Source organism: Ambystoma mexicanum, chromosome 10 (assembly GCF_040938575.1).
Source record: "Ambystoma mexicanum isolate Mex_15411 chromosome 10, UKY_AmexF1_1, whole genome shotgun sequence".
NCBI classification, from domain to species: domain Eukaryota; kingdom Metazoa; phylum Chordata; class Amphibia; order Caudata; family Ambystomatidae; genus Ambystoma; species Ambystoma mexicanum.
The window spans coordinates 1,549,081,113-1,549,106,066 of record NC_090932.1 but is presented as its reverse complement, the minus strand read 5'-3'; the positions used below and the strand labels follow the sequence as shown (position 1 = coordinate 1,549,106,066).

The following is a 24,954-nucleotide window of genomic DNA, read 5'->3' as shown; positions in this document are numbered from 1 at the left end:
TTTAACCGGTGCCCCCACCCTAAAAACAACTGGTGCGAAAAACCCAGCAAAACCAGATGCTGTGAAACACGTTGCGACCAAGGGGATGGGTCCTCAGAAAGGTATGGTCCAGGCATGGGTCAAAGAAACAAAAGCTGGGAAAGAAGAAAAACAAGAAACACCCTCCCCTTCACAGCGATACATGGAAGAATAGTATATGTGAAGGAATAGCTCAGAAAGCCAAAGACTGGGCAGCACCCTGTGTGCCCTCATGCAGGTTATGGAGAGTTGAACCTCTATTGTACACACAGAATAGGTCTATAATGAAAGCCTGGCTTCCAATCACATTAATTTGTGCCTCACATTATAAAAGTTGGAGTGTGCCCAACAAGAGATCACGTATACCAGGAGCAAAGCGGGGAGAAAAAGTAGAGGCAGCACTGGGGACATCCACAGCGGCAACCACGTATGCCAAAAAGGGTTGTGTTGACCAATGTGCTGCAGAGACTCACAGGTAAGGCTAATATCCGCAGACACCTCCAGTAAGCCAGGTAAATGGAGAGTTGCATGGAGAGGCTCCATGGAGTAAGTAGGGCAAAGAGTCCAAGCCTCCTTGTAGCGCCAGTTGGTATGTATTGGTGCTGGTCTGTGGCGCGGCGCAGGGCTATGGATATGGCAACAAGCAGGCTCCAAGATGCAAGTACTCACTCCTGGGAACCCTATAAGCCTTTCCACCAGCAGCACTCTGGCCACTGTGCCATACACCGGCTATGAGTACAAGTGTACGCATGGCAGTGCTCTGTTATGCCCATTACTGAAATTACAGATTTGCTGCAGGCCAGCATAGCCAGGGAAGAGGAGCATCACCAGGTATCTAGGTTGTGTTCTGAACTAGACACGCCAGGCACTGCAGGTCAGTGTGGCGAGGCAGCAGGATCAAGTTTATGCTACAACTTGTGATGGCAACACCTTACCTGCGTACCTACATACCCACACCTAGATAAAGCAGTGCCCAAATTAAGACCGTGGAATGCCCAGATCTCGATGCCAGTCTAGACTCTGTGCAAGTCAGTTGCCCTGGATGCGTTAAGAGCGCCGGCAGTCCTGCAGTTGACAAGTGAGATCCTAGGGCTACTGGTCATCTACTTTCAGTGATAGATCACATAGAGCAAAGAAATATACATCTATCCACTATAAGCACTCACCTAAACCAGCAGGTGCTAATCTGGGATTGGAAGAGTTTAGCCCGGCTGTGTGGCCCGAGCCCCACAGCCAAGATCCAGCCACTATGATAACATGACTGCACAGAGGCCACCAACACCTCCCTCCACTCCACCTCTGAAGGCATCATACAGCAAGACCAATATCTGATCCACTTTCAGTATATGTTCCACTTAGGTTTACTTTAGACGTTTGTGGCTGAGAGGGTGGGTGCGAGGGAAACGGATTTAGTTAAGGAGCCCGCCCCCAGAAAGGAAATTGCATATGAAGATGGTGGAAATGGGCCAGGTGTGTACGGGAAGTAGGAACGGGTTTTTCTTTGACGAGTGGTGTGGGTAGGAAGGTGAGCTATGTGAGGAACAAGCCTTCTCAGCTCTGGCACTCTTTGGCATCACAGCAGAGACTACCTCACTTCTTAATAATGTTCAGGAAGGAATTCAAACTCTTAAGATCGAGAGCCAATATGCCATCCCCAACCAACTATCAGAAAGGACTACAGCTTCAACTCCCCTTGGCTTACATTTCCCCTATACCATGTATGCATTCACCTGCGTCCATAGTAACCTCTTGTTCTCTCTAAGCACCAGAGACTGCACCAGTAACCTGCATAGCTCTGGATGCACCCTACCCACCTTCATTTTGCAGTGTAAAGTCGTCTGCTGTCCTGCCCGGGCAGGCCCATGCAACACAAATACACCAAATAAGATCATTCACAAATATAGGACTGATGTAAGAACATGTCAATGTGATTGCAGAGGAGACGTAATAAAAGGAGTGTGGTGGGAAAGCGAAGGCGCATGGAGAAGACATACATTTGAGCAAGCTCTGAGAATTGTGTGGGAAGCAATACAAACTACTGTCAAGCCTTGATCACTACCACGCTGGTAGTCCGTCAGAAGGGTGGCTGACATGCCTGTAGCGGTTGGCTCCTGGGACAGTTACCTTCCATACAGAAGAGAGCCTGTAGTGGATTAAATGGTAAGGACCATGGTAGTGGGGCTCTAGATCAAGTGCAGCCCGCATGCCTGTAGACTTTTGCTCCAGTAGCCATCAACTATAGGCAGGCAGTGGGCCTGCAGGAGGAAGGCTGCAGTACAGGCAGCCTGCCTGTAGGACTGTAGTTTAGGATAGGCAGCTTGCCTCTAGAACTTTGCTCCAGTCGCCATTAGCAATGGGCAGGCAGAACGCCTGAAGGTGTTAGCTCAAGGGCAGCCTAAGTGCATCTAGTCCAGTTTATTTAGCTATTCGAGCAGGCAGTATGTCCATGGACATTATCTCCAGTGCCAGCAGGGTGTGCCTGCACATGTTGGCCTCCAAGCAATATGGACTTCACTACTTTACCATTATGGCTGGCCCAGAAGTGGTGTGGCAGGGTTGCTGGCCAAATCCATCATGATGCTTATGTCACACCGAGTGGGACGGGTATGCTCAGGTGTGGGTCCTGAGCCTGCCGTGCCTTGAGATCCAAGCTACTCTCACTGACACTCAGAGTGGCCAAAACATGTCTGGGCATGCTTGCGGTCTCGTGTAGAAGGGATGCGACCTAGCTGTTCGTGTTGGGCCGTCCCTTATGGGGAGGCACCAAGCCAAATTTGCATGTGGTCTTTCCCCTACTGTAGTGCCTTGGCAGGATGAAAAACAATGGTCTGGAGGGGGTTGCCCAGAGCTGTGCCCGTCGATAAGATTAATTCTAAACCTTCCAGCCATCACCTTTTGATTTTGCGCAAATCCATCACAAGAGCAGGATGGAGATAGCCCACGCTGCTGTTCAGATGATACTTTTGCCTAGATGAAAAGAACACAGCAGGTTTACACTCAAGAATGTGCCTTCAAAACTCCTGCCCTTGTTAGCAGGCCATCTTAAAGAGAATGCCTCACCCCCCCATACCAAAAGGGGAGGTTGAGACAGGGAGGCGATTGATGGGGTCTCATTACTGACGAGGCTGCAGTTGGGAGGTAGTTCACGTCCGTTAGGTGGGTGGCAAAGGGAAAGCGCCATAAGAATCGACTTTCCTTCCCATGCTTCCAAATTAATTTAAAAAAGGAGGCACTCCTTCTGGTTGGGCCTTGGCTACATTTTGGATCCCATGTGTCAACGATAGATTTTTTTTGTATTTGTTTATTATTTGTATCGCGCGCCTTTCCCTAGGGTAACTGGGCGCTTGAAAGACAGTGAAACAGACATGGGTGGGCATACAGATTTAAGACAACAGGAATAAATAGAACAGAGGGAACCTGGTTACATATGGATCAAATACTGGGATGCAGGAAGGCATACAGATTAGAAACAGTGGGAATCAATAGGCCAGAAAAGGACCCTGGTTACATGTGGGTCAAAAACTGTAGGCAGGGGAGTACAGTAGTAGGCTATCAGCGATTGTCAGAGTATGATAGACTTGGTGATTACTTCTTACAGTGGCAGTTTGTTGCTCAGCCAATTTTTTATGCCGGCTTTGAAGGTGAGAAAGGAAAGTTCCAGTCTGAGGGAAATAGGGGTAGCGTTCCACCGCTTGGCAGCTTAGACTGGGAAGCTGTCTCCTCCTGCTGTTTTAAGATTGTATCTTGGGATCACTAAATTCCTCATACACAAGTAATAGGATGAGGTAGAGGTACATGAAGGTAATGCCCGACTTAGTTACCTGTAATCTTCATTACTCCTAGTCCCACTCTTCCTCATCCCAGTACTTACCTATGAAGCAAGGAGCCTCAAACGTAAGCTCTGGGACAAGGAAGAGGGACGTGAAGGTAATTCTGGGCCAAAGAGCTGATTTTGGAGGTTGGGGTAGAGCATGGGAGGGAGAGGGGATGTGTGGGCAGTGGGATTGTGCGATAAATCATAATGGTTGTCCATGTCCAGGCATGATATGTGGCATTAGTGGCTAGAGAGGCATTTTGGTGCACCCAGTATATATGATCCCTGGGCTTGTGGCCAAGGATAAGTCTCGCTGTCCTGTTCTGGATTAGTTGCAGAGGGCGTAGAGCAGAGGAAGGCAGCTTGAGAAAGAGGCTGTTGCAGTAGTCCATCCTAGAGAGAAACAGGGCTCTGGAGACAGTGAGCTTCTGGGGGAAAGTGAAAAAGGGAAGAGTCCATTTGAGGAGGAGCAGCTGGTAGGTAGTGGGACTTCGTGGCAATGGTCGAGATGCGTGGAGAGAAAGAGTGGAGTCGAAGATGACACAAAAGGTTTTTTTGCCTCGCAGGAAGGCGAAGGAAGAGGGCCCAAGGTGGGTGGCCAGAGTGAGTGAGAGAGGGAGGGAACGCAGGGGCAGGGGTCCCAATGAGAAGGATCTCCATCTTAATGGCACCAAGGTAGATATTGTTGGAGGCGAACCAATCCTGAATCACAGATAGACAGTCAGGAATGAGCAAAAGATGAGAGGAGCCTGAAGGAAAGCCGAGTGCCATCCCCATAATACTGAAAGTTAGAGGAGAAGGTAGAGATCAGGTGGGCCAAAGGGGCCAAATAGAGGTTGAAATACCAGGGTGAGAGCAGAACCCTGGGGAATGCCACAGGTAGAGAGAAAGGTGGCCGAGAGAAAGGGACCAAGTTGGACCTGGGAGGGGCAGTCCAAGAGGAAGGAGGTCAGCCACTCCAGGGCCTAATCCGTGATGCCCAGGTTCTCATGTAGTCGATTGATCAGGATGGTGTGGTTGACTGTGTCGAAAGTAGAGGAAAGATCAAGGAGGATTAGGACAGAAGGAATGCTGGAATCAAGGTTAGAGAGCAGATCTTTGCGGGTGTTCAGGAGAGAAGTTTCGGTGCCACTGGCAGCTCTGAAGCCAGACTGATGGTCATGGAGACAACCAACAGATTCAATGTGGAGAGTAAGCTGGGAGATGGCCAGCTCTTTTCCAAGAGTTTGCCCAGGAATGGGGTGATGGAGATTAGGCAATAGTTTGCCGGACAGATAGGATCGGCAGATGGCTTCATGAGGAGTGGGTGCACAAGGGAGCGCTTGAGGGGAGAGGGAAACGTTCTAGTGGTGAAAGTGATTACAGAAATTGGCCAAGGTGCAGCGAGGGTGTCAATATGGTCCTTGATTATTCTGGAGTAGCAGGGGAGCACCTGTTTGGACGACACTTTCATGAATCAGACTTGTCTAGAAACCTTGGCAGGTATGGTCAGAGAGAAAGAGGAGAAAGGAGGAGGAGAGGTAGAGATGGCCAAAGGGGGGCCGAGAGAGGAAGAGGGAAAGGAAGAGGAGATAGTGGACAAGATGTCCTGAGTTTTAGCAGAGAAGTGAGAGGCCAGAGCCATAGAGAGGGCCTGGGAGGGAACAGGAGGGAGGAGACCGCAACAGGATTGACCAGTTCCGTGCACATTTTAAAGAGTTTGGCCATGTTGTTAGAGGCAGCAGAGACCCGGGCTTCAATGTGTGCTCTCTTCTTGATGAGTGTTATTGCTTCGACTGGCATGTTTTACTGTAATGTTATAACGTGTCTACACTGGTCTACATTGTGCAGCCAGTGGGACATGTTTTAAATGTGGCATGGCATTTTTAATAGCAACGCATTAATGTTCCTGTGCACTGTTAGGGACTTGCATGTATTGGATTGGCGTTAGCCTACATAACAATTGCAAACACTCTGGCTTTTTAGCCAATTTCTCTCAGAAAGTGTGCCGAATATTGCATTAAAACACATATTTATATCTTTCTCCTAGTACAGTGTGCGGCATACCCCTTCAGCAGCACATTCATGCGTATTGTGCAAGCGTGATCATCTAGGCCAGCCCAGAGTGTGGCACGACCCGTGATTTGTTGCAGAGTTTGGGGGGGGGGGGGGCTCGGCATGGCTCGCAGGGGGGCCCCCACATTTTGTGTTACGCCACCGAGTCTGACGTCCAAGGGCACAAGGCTTGCTGGAGGACACACTGGAGACCTGTGCATTGTCAGTCAGTTTATGCTAGATTTACTATAAATTTGCCACCCGCCCTACAGTTTCCATCCATCTCACGCCATTTGCTACACTGCGCTATCAACAAGGAGCTTCTTTCAAAGCGATCACACATGCTTTTTCCAATGATATTGTTTCCTTTAGCATTTCTGCTAACTAATCGGTTTTAGAATGTTATGCTGTGCATAGGCCGCAACCTAGTGGTTGGTCCGGTGTATTGCAATTTGTTTTGACTAAAGAATCGACAGAGGCATTCCTGTGTATTACGAGCTGTGCATGCCGTGGTTCTGCTACCCACAAGGCTACTAGAGTCAACCGCCTACTTTAGGGCATATAAAACACTTCAGTGGTGTAAACATTTCACACTAAATCAGTCTGCAGAAATACTACCGCAGGCAAGAAACTTTTCCTTCTGCACACTAGACTCGGGTTGAGAGTCATATGTTGTGCATAGATTAGTGAGCAGTGTTTCTTCCTCCTGGAAGAGGGTGTGAGGTAGGCACGTGGGAATATCCACTTCTTAAAATCTCTTGTCCCACTTGTTTCTATGCTTGGAGAATGTCTGCAGTGCACACCATGAAGCAGTTTTGCAGATGGAACCATTCGGCACATTTGCAAGACACGCAAGAGTTGCTCCTGCTGGCTCTTGGAACATGATTTGTCCGCCTTTAGCAAATGTTTGTTCGCTACTTTGTAGCATTCTTGTATGCAGCGATCAATCAATTTTAGCAATGCTTGCTTGCTGACGAGGTTATACTTGTGAGCAATGCTGAAAGTGACAAAGAATGGCCTTATCTCAAGGATAACTTAGATCACGGCTGCCCTTTGTACGCAGCACAGTACAGGCGTTTTCATTTGATTGTGGCAGTCTCTAAACAATGCTGGTAATTCAAGTGTGGGATTACTATGGCACTTCGATTTTAAATTTGGAGATAATCTTGGATGTATTCGAAACGCCACCTTGTCTTTATGTATTGCTAGAAAAAAAAAATGGTCCACCGACAACCCCACCTCCTCCCCCTGCCCAATGATATAGAAAACAGCAGTCCCATGGCACACGAACAAGATCCCCAGGGCAACAAAATGCAAGGTTTGTTGCTGGCTTGATCCTTTGCCCAGTACTCCCATGGACTCTCCATTTGCTCACCAACGGGTGAGAGAGAGAGATCCATCCGTTAGTCGGGTTTTGTGCATTCTACCTATTGGGGCAGAATTCCATTTCGGGGGTTGGAGAGTCTTCCGTCCCATTTAATGGGACTCCTGCAAAACAACAAGGCGGTGTGGGTAAGGGGGGTTGCTGGGAGTCCCTCTGCCAGAATTAGTCCCGGTTACGAGAGACTTACCCTGAGTCTTTAGCTCACTATCTTTCACAGAGGAGAAATATTTAAAACAGATCAGTCTTTGTCCTGGCCTAGGGCAGTCCAGCACCAAAAAGCTGAGCAATTCTCCTCTGAACAAGAGTACCAACAGCAACCCCAGACACGTGTTTCGGTCTGGTTGGACCTCTTCAGTGAGGTGGAGCTGTTCCTCTCTAAGAATAGTGAACAAGGGGTCCACGTCTGGATTCCCCTACTAACTTAGGGTGAGACCCAAAGTTACTTAAATATGCAAAAAACAAGGGAGGGGGGGGGGGCTGAGAGTCGCTCTGCCGGACATTAGTCCCGGTTACCAGAGACTTACCCAGAGTCTTTAGATCACTATCATTCACACAGGAGAAATATCTAAAACTTATCAGTCTGTCTATTTAAAAATATTTGGGACTGTTTTATGGCAGGATCCCAGCTCCTAATTTTGTGTTATATGTTATGTTATTATATTACTTGGCATTTATATAGCACTCTATATATCATTGGTATGACCTCAAAGCGCTGGTAGGTTGAACGCCCCCGGGAACTGAAGTTCTGGTCAGTAGAGAGAGAGAGAGATGGTGTCGAAGGGTGCGTGGGTGCACCAGATATGTGTGCAGCTGATGTAGTTGCCAGATGGTAGCTGCATCCTAGCGTTAGGTGTGGTGCTGAATATATCAGTTGGATGTGTGCAGTCTGATGGGTAGACACCAAGACTGGGCTCTGGCTGCGTTAGGCCTGAAGGACGCATATGTGAGCAACTAGGCCGGAATGTGCTCGGTTAGCTGCATTTTATTAGGGTCATGAGGTGTTCATGGGGTCGTATTCGTATGTGAACAGCTAGGCCAAATTAATCAGGGGTATAGCTGTGTTCTAGTTGAATGATGGTGTATAGTAGAGAGTAAACGTAGTGATGTGATATCATGGTTATCTTTAGAGCGCCGAGACCAGGCACATGAAAAGGATGGCATGGAAGGGAACAGAGTGACACATGGACAAAGAGACAGGGGACTGGGCTTACAGCGACGGGGGGCGGTGGGGAAATTCAGATATATAGCAACAGCATGGGGTAGGGTACACAGTGATACACGTGTGGGGCATGTTAACATTTACATTTCTATCCAGATGCGATTCAGGCTAATGTTCACAGCTCCACCCAAGTGTGGGACATGCCAACATTTGCATTTCTATCTAGAAGCAACTCTGGCTAATGTTCACAATCCCGTCAGTCTGGTGCAGGCTAATGTTCACAATCCCGTCAGTCTGGTGCAGGCTAATGTTCACAATTCTAACTTAAGTGTAGCATGGCTAGCATTCACACTCCTGTCTGGGTCTGGCGTAGGCTATGGACTTCTACTACGGACCACCTGCCACTGCAAATCTTTTTGAGTAGAGTGGTTCTCATTTATTTATTGTTTTCTTATTAGTTACTTCTACAATAAGAAAATACTGTTTCAAAGCGCCCAATACGGTTTCTTCATAAAGCAACCTTTTTTGGCGCCAGGGTGATTAGATCAACCCATCCTTTATTGTTGTGCAGTAGGCAGGTGCTAGTTGTAGCTTCACCAGAGGTGCAACCAGTTTTACCGCATTACCAACCCAATGTACCAGTATGTCGGCCACTGGAGTACGAATGCATTTATGTATGTCCTACTCCCAGTCACCTGGGTTCTGACCAACCCTTTGTTTGTGTGAACCATGAGGAACCCCTACAATGGCTCTGAAATACACATGGGCTCTCTGAGCCAAGCCCTGCACCCTCTTACAGCAGTTTGGACTAGACTCCCGCCACAAGAAACCCCAATACACAAACTGCGGATGGACCAGAGTGTTTGATTCTTTTATGGCTAGCCAAAATGGAGGGCTGGATTGGCCAACCAATGAGTGAAAGTGCACATATAGAGATACACTCTTCATTTCTGAAGTAGGCAGATTCTCACCCGAATTGCTCAAGGATTTGCCATAAGCTGAGCTGCTACATTTTAGGATCAGGTTTGGCGATACTGGCTGAGTCCCGAGTCTTTTTCTCTTGCTCCGGTTTCATCTTTTGGCTTCTGGACATCGTTCCTGGGCTGCTGTACCTCCTTGCGAGATGGACAGGATGCCCTGTGCTGAGACACTTTCTGGGTTATTCTCAGGTGTCCAAATGTTGCACTCCTGGGCCTCATGACTACTTAGGAAGTGCCTCTGCCTCTTCCTTATTGGGCCATCTGGGACACCTCCAGCATTGTCCCCATTGTGAGACAAGTTTCTGCTGGATGGTTGCCCCATTTTGCCCGTCAAGCCATCAAGATCAGCATGGTTAGGTACCTCTGTGTCCAGGCGCCTCCCTCATCATTGCTCTGCTTCTGACTGATCGTGGGGGTGTCCAGTCATTTGGTCGACTACAAACTGGTCGACTGCAATTTGGTCGACGTCATTTGGTCGAAAACCAAATGGTCGAATTTTTTTTTTTTTATTTATATATGTGTTTTGTGGGTTTTCGTGTTAAAAAAAAAAAAAGAAAGAAAAAAAAGGGGGTTGGGGGGGGGACCCCCCCCAAAAAAAAAAAAAAAGGGGTAAAAAAAAAAAAAAAAAAAAATTCGACCATTTGGTTTTCGACCAAATTGATTCGACCAGTTGTCCAGTCGACCAATTGATTTCGACCAAATGACTGGCAACCATCGTGGGGTGCGGATCCTTAGTCTTACTCTGTGGAAGAAGCTTTGTACTCAGCAAGTCGTTCAGCCATTCTGGCACAGGGATTACATGGCCCTGGGGTCCAAGATTATTCATCAGATTTGCTAGAATGGGGTGATGTTGCAAGGCTGGGCCCTCACTGCTGATTGCCATTGGACTACATTGGCCAAATCCTACTCTGCCTCCTTCCCTCTTTGGCTGGCCTGGTCTCCAACCTGGCTTTGGAACTCTTCAATGGGTTTCCTCTGGAGTTGGTTGCACCTTTTCAGCCTTTCCCCCATAACCACGGCTCTGCCGATTGGATTTGTCCCACTTATTCCTCTGGGGAACTTTCTACAACTCCATTAAAAAAGTGCTCACTTGATATTTTACCTGGGTCTCCCTTGGCCTCCTGGTGTTTTCTACAAAAGACTCAAATTTTAGCACTCACTTAAGGTTTGCTACTGATTTATTTTAATGAGACTATACTGGCCTGTAATGTAAGCCTAAATTGATATTGATGCACTGATTTTCCTTCTGGGCACTATCGGGTGTGCCCCCCTCCTTTACTATCTATATGCACTATATCAATTATATGGTCTACATGTGCATGAATCATTTTTAAATTGTTTAAGAGGTTGAGGGGATTACAGAGACTATTAATGGGTAGCTACTATGGGCACCAATTAGGACTATCAAATAATTCTTACTCTTGTCTAGGTTTCCCCCCTTTTTCTCCCCACACCTTAGCCACATAAGCATAGAGTCTACCGCAGATAGTAATCATACCTTGAGCCTAGGAGTGGGGAGTGCGAGGGGTCTGCCTTTCGCTCTCCACCATTTGTATACATGCAATGCTTCTGTGTGCTATCCCAAAGTGATTATTTGAAGTGATGGTTAGCCTGTGTGTAACCTCATAATAAAGTGTATATAAGTGTTGTAAGGGCGTGGAATGAGGAGATCAGCACAAAGGAAGTATGTTTCTGGCTAAAGAAATGTATTGCTGGTAAAATAAAAGAAAACCCTGCCTCATCCTAGTTCTAAGAGGAGTTTCCCTGCCTCAAATAATACTAAGGAATGCGTCAGGAGGTCAGTCTAAGCAAAGAGTCCACCGTCCTGTGGACAAAAACCTATTTACTATTTATACTCCCATACACTATATTGAACTAAAGAAAAGGGGTACGTCTCCTTGATTAAGAAGAAAGGTTTCTTCCTTCGGGATGATTGCCGAAAGGTCACTTTTGGCCAATTCAAAATGAAATGTTCTTCTTAAGGGATACAAATCAAAAGTCACAAAAAGGGTTTCTTGGATTGAAGGTTCAATAGGGCACATAGAACAAAGAGTCTTGTATTTTCACAATGTCCAGAGAAGGACCCCCTCCTTCGGATTCCTTTTTACAATGCCCACAAATATCAAGGGGTACAATCTCCCTTCCCCGGGTCTTTTCCTGATCCTTAACAGTTTGTACCTGGTTCACTATCCTGTCAGGTATTCTTGCTGTTGGATCTCAGGCCCCTGTGATATTGGCTTCTCACTCTTTTGGGTTCCAGATCCCTTGGGTTGCTTGCTTTCGGGTCCCAAACCACTTTGGTTTTGTACCAGGTTCACCATCCTGCCAGGTATTCTTATTGTAGGAGTCTCAGACCCCCAAACTATTGGTTTCTCTCATTTGGGCCCAAGCCCCTTTGGTTTCTTGCCATTTGGGTCCCAAACACTGTCGGTTTCTTGCCCTTCGGTCCCAGACCCCTTTGGTTTCTTGCTCTTGGGTCCCAGGCCATTTTTGCTTCTTGTTCTCTTGATATTGGCAGCCCTGGTATTCTACACTCCCTGGGAATGCGAAAAAGATGGCTTTAGTAGACAATCTTTACTGGATGCAGGTCCCAGACATATGTCCCACTGCAGTATATTCTCTTGGGCCTCCATCAAGCATCTGGTTTCCCAACCCTTCTCTGGTTGCTCATCGGCCCTTCAGCTGCTTCTGGGCATCTCGCCCCTGTTCGGAGACCACCTGCTGCGTTCGAGTTCTGAGGCAGTTCGGCTGCAGCTTTCTGCTTTCCAGCATAACATCCCAGGCAGACCATGCTCTCCTGATAAACTGACACTTCGGTGTCCTGCTTCCCCGACACTGCCCAACCACGATGAAGCTCTCCGGAGCGTCTCTGCTGATGGATAAGCGTTCCGTCTGGGTTTGCTTCGCTCGGCTCCTGATTGCTGCCGCTGCAGCTCTCGGTTCCTCCAGGGAGGATGTGTTTTTGGTGGAGTTTCCCTCTTCCATGTCACTCGTGTCTTGGTTATGGGGATACCATGTTCTTCCCGGATTGTCACTAATCCCATAGGGGGCTTCCCTCTCCATGCGATCCACCCACCGAGTACCACCCCCAGGGGGACTATCAGGTAAAGGCCTCACCTCACTGGCATCATGGGAAAAGGCGCACCCTAGGGGAGAAGTGACGACATCCAGGTCTCGTCACATTGAGTAGTGTATTCTTTTGGGGTGTCCATTTGGGACTAATTGTACCCATCAGCCAGCATTCCTACCTCCCTTGAGCAAAGCAAGACTTTTCTGCCATAGCTATGAATAAAGAGTTTGGTCTACCTTTAGGTTGGAACCCTGAGCACTGTAGGGAAGGCACGGTATCATAAGTATGACACTGACACAATAATTAGTAAAACCTTTATTGAAAATGTTGGGGTTGGCAAAAACTCCCATTTTGCCCTATAACTAAGATGGGAGTAGTCTCGACCATCAAACGATATACAAAACAGTCCTAGTGGAGTCCATCAAATCAAAATGGCCTATCCTAAAAAAAAAAATACGATGCCTGCCACATGATTTGTACAGGAAGTGTAAAAAGGAGAAATTTATGCAAAGGAAAAATCAGTGTTCAAAAGAATAAAGATAGTTGAACCAGCTCTCCTCCTCACAGAGGACTAGCGGGTGAGACACCTTCTGGTTTCTCACAGCACCCTTAAGGAGATTTTTCCACAGCCCCCAATGAGAGATGTGAAACCATCAATCCCAACACCACCATTTCTGCAATTGTAGCTCTTAGTCCCCCGCTCCTTTTGACCACTGTAAGCTCAGCCATTGTTGCTTGGGTCACATGTGCAGTTGTGCATTTGGGACCAAAAGTATAAATGACATTCATAGAAGATTCATTACATTCCCCACAGTTGGATTGTGACGTCTGGTTAAGTGGAACTGTTACAAGGGCTTACTTCCTTTCCGCTGAAGGATAGCAACTGCCCTTTGAATATCCAAGGCTGCCCGCATAAATCTCTCATTTGAACTGGGCAGTAGACTAGATTTCTCAACATGATTGTGAACCTCACATGGTGATGGAATTTGAAGTGTTGCCATTGTGTGCTAGTTTCACTGCGTGGCTACGTTCCATGTTACCAGGCAGTTATCAAGGTATAAATAGGCATGCCGTGCTTGTCGGAGCAGATGCGCTGCCACTACTGTGAAACGCACCTTCATGTTCAGCATGGTCAGTCTTCTTCCATCAGTAGCAGGATTACCCCCGGGAAAGCGGTCATCCAAAACATTTCTCTCATGATGTATCTGTTTGTTTACCAAGATCTAGAATCTGTCAGTGTCCAGTCTGTTTTCTGGGAGGTGCGGGGGGCATAGTATATGGTTCCTTTTCTTTTGTTGAACTGTTTATATCACTCCTTTTGCGTTTACCTCTGCTAGTAGCATCAGCAGATTATTTTGTCCTATTTGGTGGTATGTGCTTGGGTTTCTACAGGAATTGTATGCAATATTTCTTTCTCTCTTACAATTTCCAGTATCCAGCTGTCTTTCGTATTGCCCTTCCACCTGCAGGGGCTGGTGGTGATCCCTGCCTTACTAGAATGATAATGGAGGACACCAGTCACTGCTAATAGGAGATGTACCCCTTGTGAAGCCACCCTTTCCTCAACCTCTACCTTTTGATGTATGAACAATATTTTTGTTGTCCTAATATCTCCTGTGGCTATTGCTGCCATTGGGGATGGAGTTGCGAGGTGTTTGGTCATCTCTACTACTCTATGGCCCCAATGACAGTGTGATTTCATTTTCCTTTTTGGCCCGCTATAGAGTTTCATTGGGTCCAAAGAGATTTGTTCCTTTATAGGTCATGTTGAAAACCCTAGTGCTTGTCACTGGCCCAAACACTGAGACAAGAATACCCTTTCGCTAGAGTGGTTTCTGCCCCTCTAGCTGCCGTTTCCACCACAGAATGACTCAATTTTATGAATGGGCCAGAAATAATATTTCCCTCCTCAAGGACTGTGTGCTCCTGAAAACCTGGCTCTATTAGCAAACTGTTTAAGAATGTGTTCCAATTCATCCCATGTATCCCTTTCGTAGCTAGGTAACAGCGCAGTGGAATTGACAATACATACAGTGTATAAATGCCGTGGTCGTAACCTTTCTTCCTCAAGCCTGTATACAGCTGCTTTGTCTGCTGGGGCTTCTGACAAATGCAGGAGTATCCAATATTGGCTCGCAGAACTTTCCTAGAGCCCATGGATGCTCAACTCTCTACATTTATACGGTAACAGAGTTTAATATAGAATGTTGTCTTTTGTTTTGATATCCAGATTATCACACAATTAATGAGCAATGATACCATCATATAAAAAAAATTGTACTGGCACAGAACATGTCGTTTCATCCAACAAGTAGCCTCCAGAATAAATGTTTTGTATTTAATTGAGAATATTGTTAAGAGACATTAATCCTAGAGTGTACTTGTTGGATGAAATTACATATGTTATATGTCCTTACAATATATTTATGATGGTATCATTGTTCTATTCATTGTGTGATATGGATAACAAAATAAAAGACTAAATGATATACCAAACTCTGCTACCGTATACATGTTAGAAAGGTGAACAGCCATCAGTTATTCATAAAAGCAGGAGTCCCATAATGATTCCTAGCAGTAGCAATCCTCAAAGAGTCTGCTTTTGGGCATGCTCGAATGGGAATTGGATCAGCAGTAGTTGTGCGCAATCTCCCCAATACGTGCTTTTAGGGGTCTTGCTGTAGCTGTATTCAACTTTAGCTTTCTTTTTTGTTCCATAATGAGAAATGTTCGTAGCATTTTCTTCAAGGGTTTGGATAAAAAAAATAAATAAATAAAAAAAAAAAAAAAAGTTTTCCTCCTCATCTAGTGGAAGCACATAACCGTGTGGAATTTTGCATTCACCACCCTATGGACTATTCTGGGTAGTTGTGGTATGCAAACAACAGAACAGTGACTGCCCATGGGCTGGGACTGTTTGCTCAACCGGAGGCTTGGATTACTTGAGTGGGCAGTGATGAAGACCTACAAGGATCCAATGGTGAGGTTAAAAGCTAATGGGTGGAAAACCTCTTCTAGGATATCGTTCGTGATTGTGATCATACATCTTTTCTGGGACTGTTGACAACGGAATTCTGTGTCAATCACATCAGGTGAAATTCCTCCCAACATCTGGAGCTTCAGTGTCTGCTTTGCAAATGCAGAGAGTCACAAACAGATGAGGAATGGAGCTCTACACAGTCCTGTGAAACTGATAGTGATGTGGCGCAGCTGTCCGCCTTTTTTGACCAACAGAGGTCTCCTATTTTGGCTCATATTATGGGCTCGAGAATGACCCTGGCACTGAAGTTTGGAGAGGTCAGAGTTGAGATTTCGCTTCAAAAGGAACAGCAGAAAGTGAGGGAAAGGGTCACTGGAACCAACAATCGTGTTTGTACATTGGAGGGCATAGTCTCCACGCAACTATCCAAAAATACAGAAACTGCAAACCAGAGAATAAGGCAGAGGGTGCAGAGAGATGTTCCCACCACAATAACATCCGGATTCTAGATTTTGCAGACAGTAAGGAGGGCTGAGACCCAAGTGTTCCTTGAAGACGTACTTCTGAAGGTAGTGAAGTCTGCCCAGTTCCTCACAGTGGAGCATACACATGAGCACTGGCCAGGCCACCACCCCTGCACCCACCTCCCCAGAGAAATTACGGCCTGTTGGATTCTGGGACAAAGGTATTAGATCCGGGACTGTTTAGATTACTCCTTTCTGAACAAGCACCAAGATCTCCTCTTGGAGCAGATCAAGATGACCGCCACACAGCAGGCTTTTTGGCAGCATACCACTGTGTGGCATCTTCCTGCAGCACAGTGGCAGACAATGCAGTTTTGAGATAAGCTCTACACAGTACCGTTCTTCGATTGTGTCTAGTAGTCCTAGCCGACGCCCAATGTTTTCCCTTCCCACGCGTGGGCAAATTATGTGAATCATGTCCCAATACAATGGTCAGGCAATTACTGATCATTACACACACCTGACTTACATCACACTTCCCAACACGGATAAAAGGAGGAGCACGAAGGCACACTCTGAGCAAGGCAAAGCACACAAGGAAGCCGCAGTTCCACAATGGCAGTTTAATACAAGGCGGAAGAGAGCAAGACCGAAGAGGATTGCAAGGAGGGAAGTGCCTTTGCCCTTTTCACCAAAATACCGTTATTTTCATGACCTTTCGAGAATAGGAAACTAAAGACCAGGTATCAAGGCTGAAGAACGCATTATGTGTCGGAGGTACCCGGGGGGCTCAAGCATCGATAATCAAGGCAAGGAGAAATGTTTGCCGCCGTGGTACTGCCCTTGGCTCCTGCAACAAAGCAGCGCCAGTGGAGTCAGCACAGCTGGTATGTTGGCGAGACTGATACCAGCCCGGTCTGTGTTGGCGCCAAGGTTGCAAGCGGCAACATTGTATAGTGAAAAACTGAAAAAGTGTATGAAGCGTATGTGGCAAGCGACGCACACCTAATTAAAACAGCAGATGAGTGTTTGAACTTTGAAGCCAAGATACGATACCGTAGACAGAGTGGTCCGGTAACACGTGGGTGCTCAGTCGAAAGTCTCTGTAAGTTATCCAGCTGAAAGGTGGCAAATGTGAAAAGTGATAAAGAATTGTGAAATTGAAGTGGTCCTGCAACGGGTCAAGCTAAACCATATGTACATTCGAAAGTCTTTGATATCGAGGAAAAAGTATATAAAGTTGATCTGATCCCGAATGAGGGGGTTGCGGGATCTGAGCCCTTCTGGGGGGTATCCCGGGTGAACCGTGAGTCACCCGAGAAAGAATATCCTACGAGAAGTTGGATGCATAAATAATTTACGAACATTGGGCCCGATTCACAGAAGCGTTTTACAATGGTGCAATCCCATTGAAAAACGCTCTGTGAATCTGGCCCACTGAGTTTGAGGATCTGAGCCCGGATGATGGGGATCCATGGTGAATAGTGAATCACCTAAGAAATTGAGTACTTGTGAAAATCTGAAAGAGGAAAATAACTTGTTTGTGGCATCACGTCCTCTAAATCAAGAGACTTTGAAAGGCAAAGGGACTTGGGCACGGAAGGCCCTGATGCTAATGTTTGAACTGCGCCCTCGTGCTAGAGAAGCCAGAGACTGTGCTAAGCTCGAGTGTCCAGCCTTATCCCATGCTGAAAACTTGAGGAAGGGAGGCCAATGACCTAAACATCCGGACATCATTTTGTGAAAACTTTTCTTTTTCATAGCATTGCTTCCCACACTATTTGCATTTAGAGGTAAGGATTGGCAATAGGTTTATTAGTATAAACCCTTTTTATTTTACAAGACACCACTAGGACTGCGTAATTATTATTTGATGGTTGTAGCTTGCTCCCATCTGTAGATTTAGGATTAGATAGGCATTTTCAAACCCTTTCAAAGTTCAATAAACACCCTTGAACTGTGGTCACTTGTGTCAGTCTTACTTTTGATACCATGCCTTCCTTACATGTCCCACCTTGCCCCCCACCCAATTGACCCCATCCCCAGATACATGAGAAACAACAACATTCACTTGTCAAATTAGACAATTATTTATCTCTTGTACATTGAAGGTGCACTTCTGCCATCTAAAAACATTCCCACCTCCTAAAGCCCCCTCACTACCACCAATGCACTTACTTTGGGACAACCAAAACTACGCATCACTTTCCCAATCTAGCCATGGGGAATAGCAACAGGCTCCCACAAACTCCAATGATGCCCATTCTTGATGAAGATAGCGCCATTCAAAGGTGCCTATGGATGCTAATAACGCCACATGACAAGCAAGGTGGTTAGCAGGAATCCAACATGTATTTATTTATTAGAATTGGTTCACAGATGAACCTTACACAAGTGCAAACATCTTAAAATACAGCTAAAAAGTAATATATAATACTCGTCACATATCACATCACTTAATTAATAAAACAGTTATTAAAACCCATCAAAAAGGTTTGAAAATATGTACAATTTAAAAAGAGATAAGAAGGTCAATGTATAGTTTTCATTGAGAAGTCCTGATTTGAGAAAGAAAAAAAAAGAAATTAAAATCACAGAATTCACAGAACAACAATTTTCCAGGACAACTGGGTACCCTGTAAAATGTGATTCCATAAAAGGTGTGGGTGCATTATTCTAAAAAGAACAAGTATATGATTAAAATGTCGCATTCTTACACCCCCCAATATGACACATTCAACTACAATGTGGAATAATGATTTCATTACCCCAGGACACGCGCATAAACGACAAGTACATCCATCTCTTAGGATTTTCGTCTGTGCACCAGGAATTTCATTGGTAGGGAATACATTAAGACGTACTTGCACGAAATGCCTACGAGCGTAAGCATCAGGAATTTCAAGAGATATATTGGAAACGCAATCAACGTTTTTTCAAGTAACGTATTATGTGCAAACAGCTTGTATGTTATCCAAATTGAGGTTGTTATCCAGTCCGGTCTCAATTGATCAAGCTTCACATTAATCGGATTTACAAGTAAAACATCGTCAGAATCCAACATTAACATGACTAATGACAAAACTGCCTGAATTAGGATGAATTTGCAAGAGAGCTTAATGAACGTACCCACTCACTCATCTCACTTGGACCACCAAAGAGACGCAGCTTAAGCAAATAAGCCAACAGAAATAGACCCCCTAGGTCTTGAATTACAGCCATGGCACCTTATCTGCCGTTATAGATTGGGGCTAGTGTAAGACCAGAGAATCTGCCATTGCGGGTGACCGAGATGTTAGCAAGGAATGACCCTCTCTTGATGAACACAAAACCAGACTAGAAGTAGACCAGCTCAAATTGTACAGGACCACCAAGACATTTTTCTTACTCCCGTGTGAAGGCGTTGAACAGGTGAAGCTCTTCACATATGGGTACAGCTGCTAGAACAAAAGTCTACTTTTTGCCATCAGCAAAATAGATCTCAAAGTACAACATCTGCAACTGCATTCAGACAGTGACTTATCAGTTCAACAGATTGGGAGTTCATTAGGAGAATGGGGTTAGAGGGACAGACACCTACTGCAAGAAGCATGGCCCGTTCCAGGCGTCGGTAACAACTCTGATAGTAGGAACTCGGCCGGCAACATCTTCACATCCACGGCAATGCCAGATCTCTGCATCTGCAAAAAAACAGAAGGTTAACAGATTAATGGAGGGGAAAGGCATACTACATGAATGGAACAAGCATGTGACAACTAGGGTGAGCCAAGAAACTGAATGAAGCAAAGTATGAGGAAAGGCAGTAGGGAATATAGCTCACCAACAACCTCATTTACTGACATTGTAATCTTAGTACATCAGTTGACTACTTCACAAACGTGGTCACCGTTATGTCTCTCACACACACCAACATCTTCTGCAGTGACCAACCTATTAGGAGCTCTGTTACCAAGAACATGGAGGAAGCACTCATCAACCTACTGCACAAAAATAACCTCACCCAACACACAACTGACCCATCTCACAACCAACGCAACATTTTGAACTTAATCTTACAAATCCCCCAATGCACACATATACCTCTTGACTGGTTTGTTCACAGCGTTTTCCCTCAACACCTACCATTGTCACCCTGAAAAGCTACACCAAACCTATAAGCAGACATCCCAATAATTAAAATACTTTCCGGCCCCCAGAACACTGGTTGCAATACTCTACTAGAAGCACTCATAAACAGCCAGAAGTACAACACGCACACTGGCATTTATAACGCGCCTGTACACAAGTGTTTCTAGGCGCGACATGACAAGTAGGGGAAACAAAGAGGACAGAACAACGATCGTACGAGGCCTTGTGTCATTCAGATCGCAGAAGTGCATGGAAGGAGGCAGGGGATAAGTGCAGGGGGAAAGGAAGAAGTGCAGGTACCTAATAAGTGCGTTCAGCAAGTGGCTCATAAGCGCAGAGAGAAGGGACTGAAGGGTTGCAGGTACAAACCCTAAGCGCAAGCGCTGGGGGAGCCCGGAGACAGTGCAAGGGCAACTGGACATGCAGGAGCCTGGGCCAGATTTCAAAGGGTAGCCAGGAGACCAGTGTGATGAGCAGTAAAGGACATCAGCAGAGGAGAGGAAGAGAAAGCAGAAGCGAAAAGGAAGGTCTTGAGTTGCTTCCGGAACCAGAGGTAGTTCTGCTCAAGTTTGAGAGAGGAAGGGAGGCTGTTCCGGAGGGAGGCCTCAGCCGAGGAGAGAGAACTACCCCCCACTATCTGCTTGGAGAAGCGGCTGACCCTCAGAGAGTTGGAGGTGGATGAGTGGAGAGCTCGAGAAGGAAGATGTTTAGGCATTGAAAGGGCAGAGAAAGTTGGAGGTAGATCCGCCCCAGGCCCCAGAAAGCCTTTTGGGGCGATGCAAAGGGTCTTGAACTTGATCCTTGCAACCACAGGGAGCCAGTAAAAAGATTTCAGAGCTGAAGAGATACAATCCCTGGGCTTGAGGCCAAGGACAGGTCTTGAAGTCCTGTTCTCGATAAGTTGTAGAGGTCCAAGAGTAGAGGGGCAGGCACATTTAGAAAGAGGCTGTTGCAGTAGTCCAGCCTAGAGAGGACCAGTGCTCTGGAGAAAGTGAGCTTCTGGGGGAAAGTGTGAAAAGGAAGAATATCAGCTGATAGTTTGACTTATTAGAGACATCAGCGATGTGAGGAGAGAAGGACAGGGCGGAGTCGAAGATGACACCAATGTTATCAGCCTCACAGGAAGGAGCAGGAAGTGAGCCCAGGGAGGGCGGCCAGAGAAATTCGAGCAAGCCTTCTTTTCCAAGACAGTCAAAGGATGCATTAGTAACCAACTCTCCCATAACACCATCAAGCAAACAACTTGTCGATCTCATCAACTAAGTTATGCTAAAACTTTGAAGCAAAAACCAATACATAAAAAGGTCCCCACCCATCCCACTACAAAATAACAACCTGGACTGAAGCGTGTCCCACCAGATATGTGGAGTTTAGCCGCCAGATACGTTGGTGTGCTACTCTTGATTGCTTTGTAGAGGATACATGTAGTCAAACAATATCCTGGCCTGGGGCGAAAGCCAATGTGGTTCTCATAGGACATGGGTGATTCTGTCAAATTGCTGTGCACCTTTAATAAGACGTGCTGCAATGTGGTGGGCTGCTTTAATTGAAGCTAATTGAGCAGCTGGAAGCCCAGTCAGGCAGGCATTTCCCCCCCATCAATGTTCAAGATACGACAGACATTTTGCCACCCAGCACTGACCCTACTGGGGGACTTAAACATCTGGTTTGACGTGCCCAAAAACTCCATGAACCCAAACCACCGGTCGACAGTCTTGAGGCACTCAACCTTTCCCGGCATGCCACAGGTCCCTCCCACATTAGAGGTCACACCCTTGATGTGATTTTTCAGCTCCTCTGACATCGTTTCAGTGGATTGCCCCAAACCCCTCATCTGGACAGACCACTCAAATACCTTTCTCTGTCCGCACACCGCCCCCTACTGTCAAAGCCTGCCCTGCCCCCCCACATGATCACAAATGATGGAACAAGGTCAAGGTACTACCCAACCTGGATGAAGCCCTGGTATGCACACTCCCGAAACTACTGGCCACAGAACGAATCCTTTGACTTCTGGCTTAACGACTTGCTCATCCACCTGCCCCTCTCCTGCCCCACTGCCACCCGCATAGGAGCGACCCTCAAATGATTCACCGCCCACCTCAAGGCTTTCAAAACCCATAATCGCTCCCTCGAGCACAAATGGCAAGCATCCAAACCCCGCTAATAGCACGTCATTGTTTGCCCACCATCACCACAACTACAAATCTGAGAGCCAAAAGGCCAAAAAAACCTACTACAATAAAAGAATCCTGAGCTGCTGCAGCAGCAAAGAGCTCCACAAGATCACAATTTGCGAAGCCCTCCTGCGCCCCAACCATGTCCACGCAAATGCTCTGAAAATCCCTCTCCAACACAGCACTGGACAGGACAGCCACCCTTCATGCCAAACTTTCTAACCTCACCCTCTGGCCAGCCTCTGGTCCTCGACATTCCACCATCCCTGCCCCCTGAACGTCATCTTTCAACCCTATCTCGAGCGAGGAGTTCGTCAAACTACATTCCAGCAGCAGACCTTCCGAGGTCCCCCCTTGACCCTTGTCCTGCCTCTCTCCTCAAAGTAATCTTCACCTCCACCTGTGCAGGAGAACGTGCAAGGTCCATACTCAACGACTACCTCACCTCTGGCATCGTCTCAGAACTCTTCAAAGTAGCGCATGTCAAACCCTTTCTAAAGAAAACATGCCTCGACACCCTCTAGTCAATCAATTATAAACCCATCTCCAACACCCGATTCTTGGCGAAACTCATCGACCGCTCTGCATACTCTCAGCTCAACCTATTTGTTGATTCAGACAACCTCCTAGACCCCTCTCAATCAGGCTTCTGACCGCACCACGGAACAGAAACCACACTGATCTCGATCTGGGAGCACCTAAAAGTCTCGGCAGACTCTGAAGGACACACAGCACTGGTTCTCCTTGATCTCTCAGTAGCTTTTGATACAATTAACCACTCAATTCTCCATGACCAACTGCACACCCTAGGAATCCGAGACTCAACACCCAACTGGATTGCCTCTTTCCTCAACAACAGAAAACAAATTACTTTCCTCCCCTTTCCTCTCCACTGCTCACCCTGTGAACACAGGAGTAACCCAAGAGGCCAGCCTCTCTCCTTTTCAACCTCTACATGACCCCTTTGCCAGGGATCATCCGCTCACACAACTTCACCTGCTAGAACTACGCTGACGACACCCAAATTATCCTGAGAATCCCCAAAACGAGCTCCGATCCACGACCCGAGCAGCAGCATGTCTCAGAAATGTAGACATGTGGAGACAAGTAACCACCTCCTTCTAAACTCTAGGAAGAAAGATCATGGTGTGTGGCAACACAGCTCTATTCCTGCAGCCACCCATATGCCTCCCCCTCAGCATTCTCACCTCAACCTCCACCACAGTCGGAAACCTTGGCTGCACAATGGACTCAGGCCTAACCCTGTCCCACCAGATCAATAATGTGTCCAAATCCTGTCACTACCACTGTAGGCTTCAGACACGCATCATCCCTTACCTCACCTACCCCAACAGACTGGCTGCGATTATGTCCATTGTCATGTCCAGACTGGACTATGCAAACTCCATCTACTTGGGTGCGCCAGCCTACCAACTTAACAAATTCCAAAAGAGTCCAAAACGCAACTGCCAGACTCCTCCTTGCACTGGGACGAAGGGATCACATCTCACCTGCTCTCTGCACCCTTCACTGGCTCCCTATTGGATGAAGGTACACTTTCAAAAATCCTTTTCATCACCCACCGAGCAGTGCACAAGACCGACCAGGAATAGCTACAAAAAAAAGATTATGCCTTATCTCCCAACACGCACCCTAAGGTAAAGCACGGCCCCCACCCTTGCTAGCAATTCCTGCCTCCAATTCAGCCAGGATTCGAGGGTACGCCCGCTCAACCTTGACACCAACACTGTGGAACTCACTGCCTTCCCACATTCAACACAACCAAAAGGGACCACCTTGGGCCGCTAAACCGTCCACTAATGGCCAGAATTTGGCTAGAACCGCATTCTCACAGAAATGTAGATACAGTCGGGTCTCGGAAGCCGGCTCAAGAGGTCAGTATGCTCTGGGCTAGGTAGCTGCTGGCTTGACTACAATGGCCTAGCAGTCCCCCCCCTTGTGCCAACAAGCTGGCCATGCTCCCTCCCCCCAGCACTCCAATCTCAAATGCCTACGACTCCAAACCTGAGACTTGACATCACTATAATCGTATGCTATGACCAGGCACGCTCACTGCCACCCAACCAGATATGCACCACGCTCTAAGACCAGGAGATGTCCGTCTGTATTTATCAACCTGGAAACAAATACCCTGACTCCAAACTAGAGCCCAACAGCACCCACGATCTCTGCCATAATTGAGCTTAATCATCATCTTCCCCTAAGCAGGCACAGCGCTATCACTCCAGGAGATATCAACCGCTGTCATACAACCTTTCCGCAAACTTCCACACATAAGTTAATCAAATACGATGGGCCCTTTTCTTGTTAACCCTGTGCCAAGCTTTATCCTATCTGGGAATTAACATGCAGAGCCATATAGCACTTATGTTTCAAACATTACAATTGGGCCATATCATGTCACTTATCGGATACACAAGGTGGTATATGATCAAGTCAGACTACCCTCAACCACCCAGTATTAATGCCATGAACTCCCTCACCCAAGGCACAATAGTAACTATGCTTGGTTGGACTTGTTCTTATCTCCTGAGAATATGCACTACGGCCTCCAGACAATCAGCTCTCAAGCACTCCCGCTCATATACGTGTCAGGAATACCCAACCACCCGCTATAAACAATGACCAGGGACCCGGTAAAAGAGCCTCAGGACCAAGGACCCCCTAACCGGGCAAACATCATACTCCGCACCAGTCAGAGAATCTCTCTCAGAGATCCATTAAC

At 46.8% G+C, this 24,954-nt stretch overlaps 1 protein-coding gene across 1 annotated transcript in view; it reads right to left on the bottom strand.

Annotated features, from left to right (window-relative positions):
• Positions 1-24,954, bottom strand: part of LIMK2 (LIM domain kinase 2) — a 456,718-nt gene that overhangs the window by 336,694 nt on the left and 95,070 nt on the right. The window contains exon 2 of the mRNA XM_069619797.1: positions 19,484-19,583. Within this exon, the coding sequence (XP_069475898.1) occupies positions 19,484-19,583 (100 nt within the window). The remainder of the gene's footprint in view (positions 1-19,483; positions 19,584-24,954) is intronic.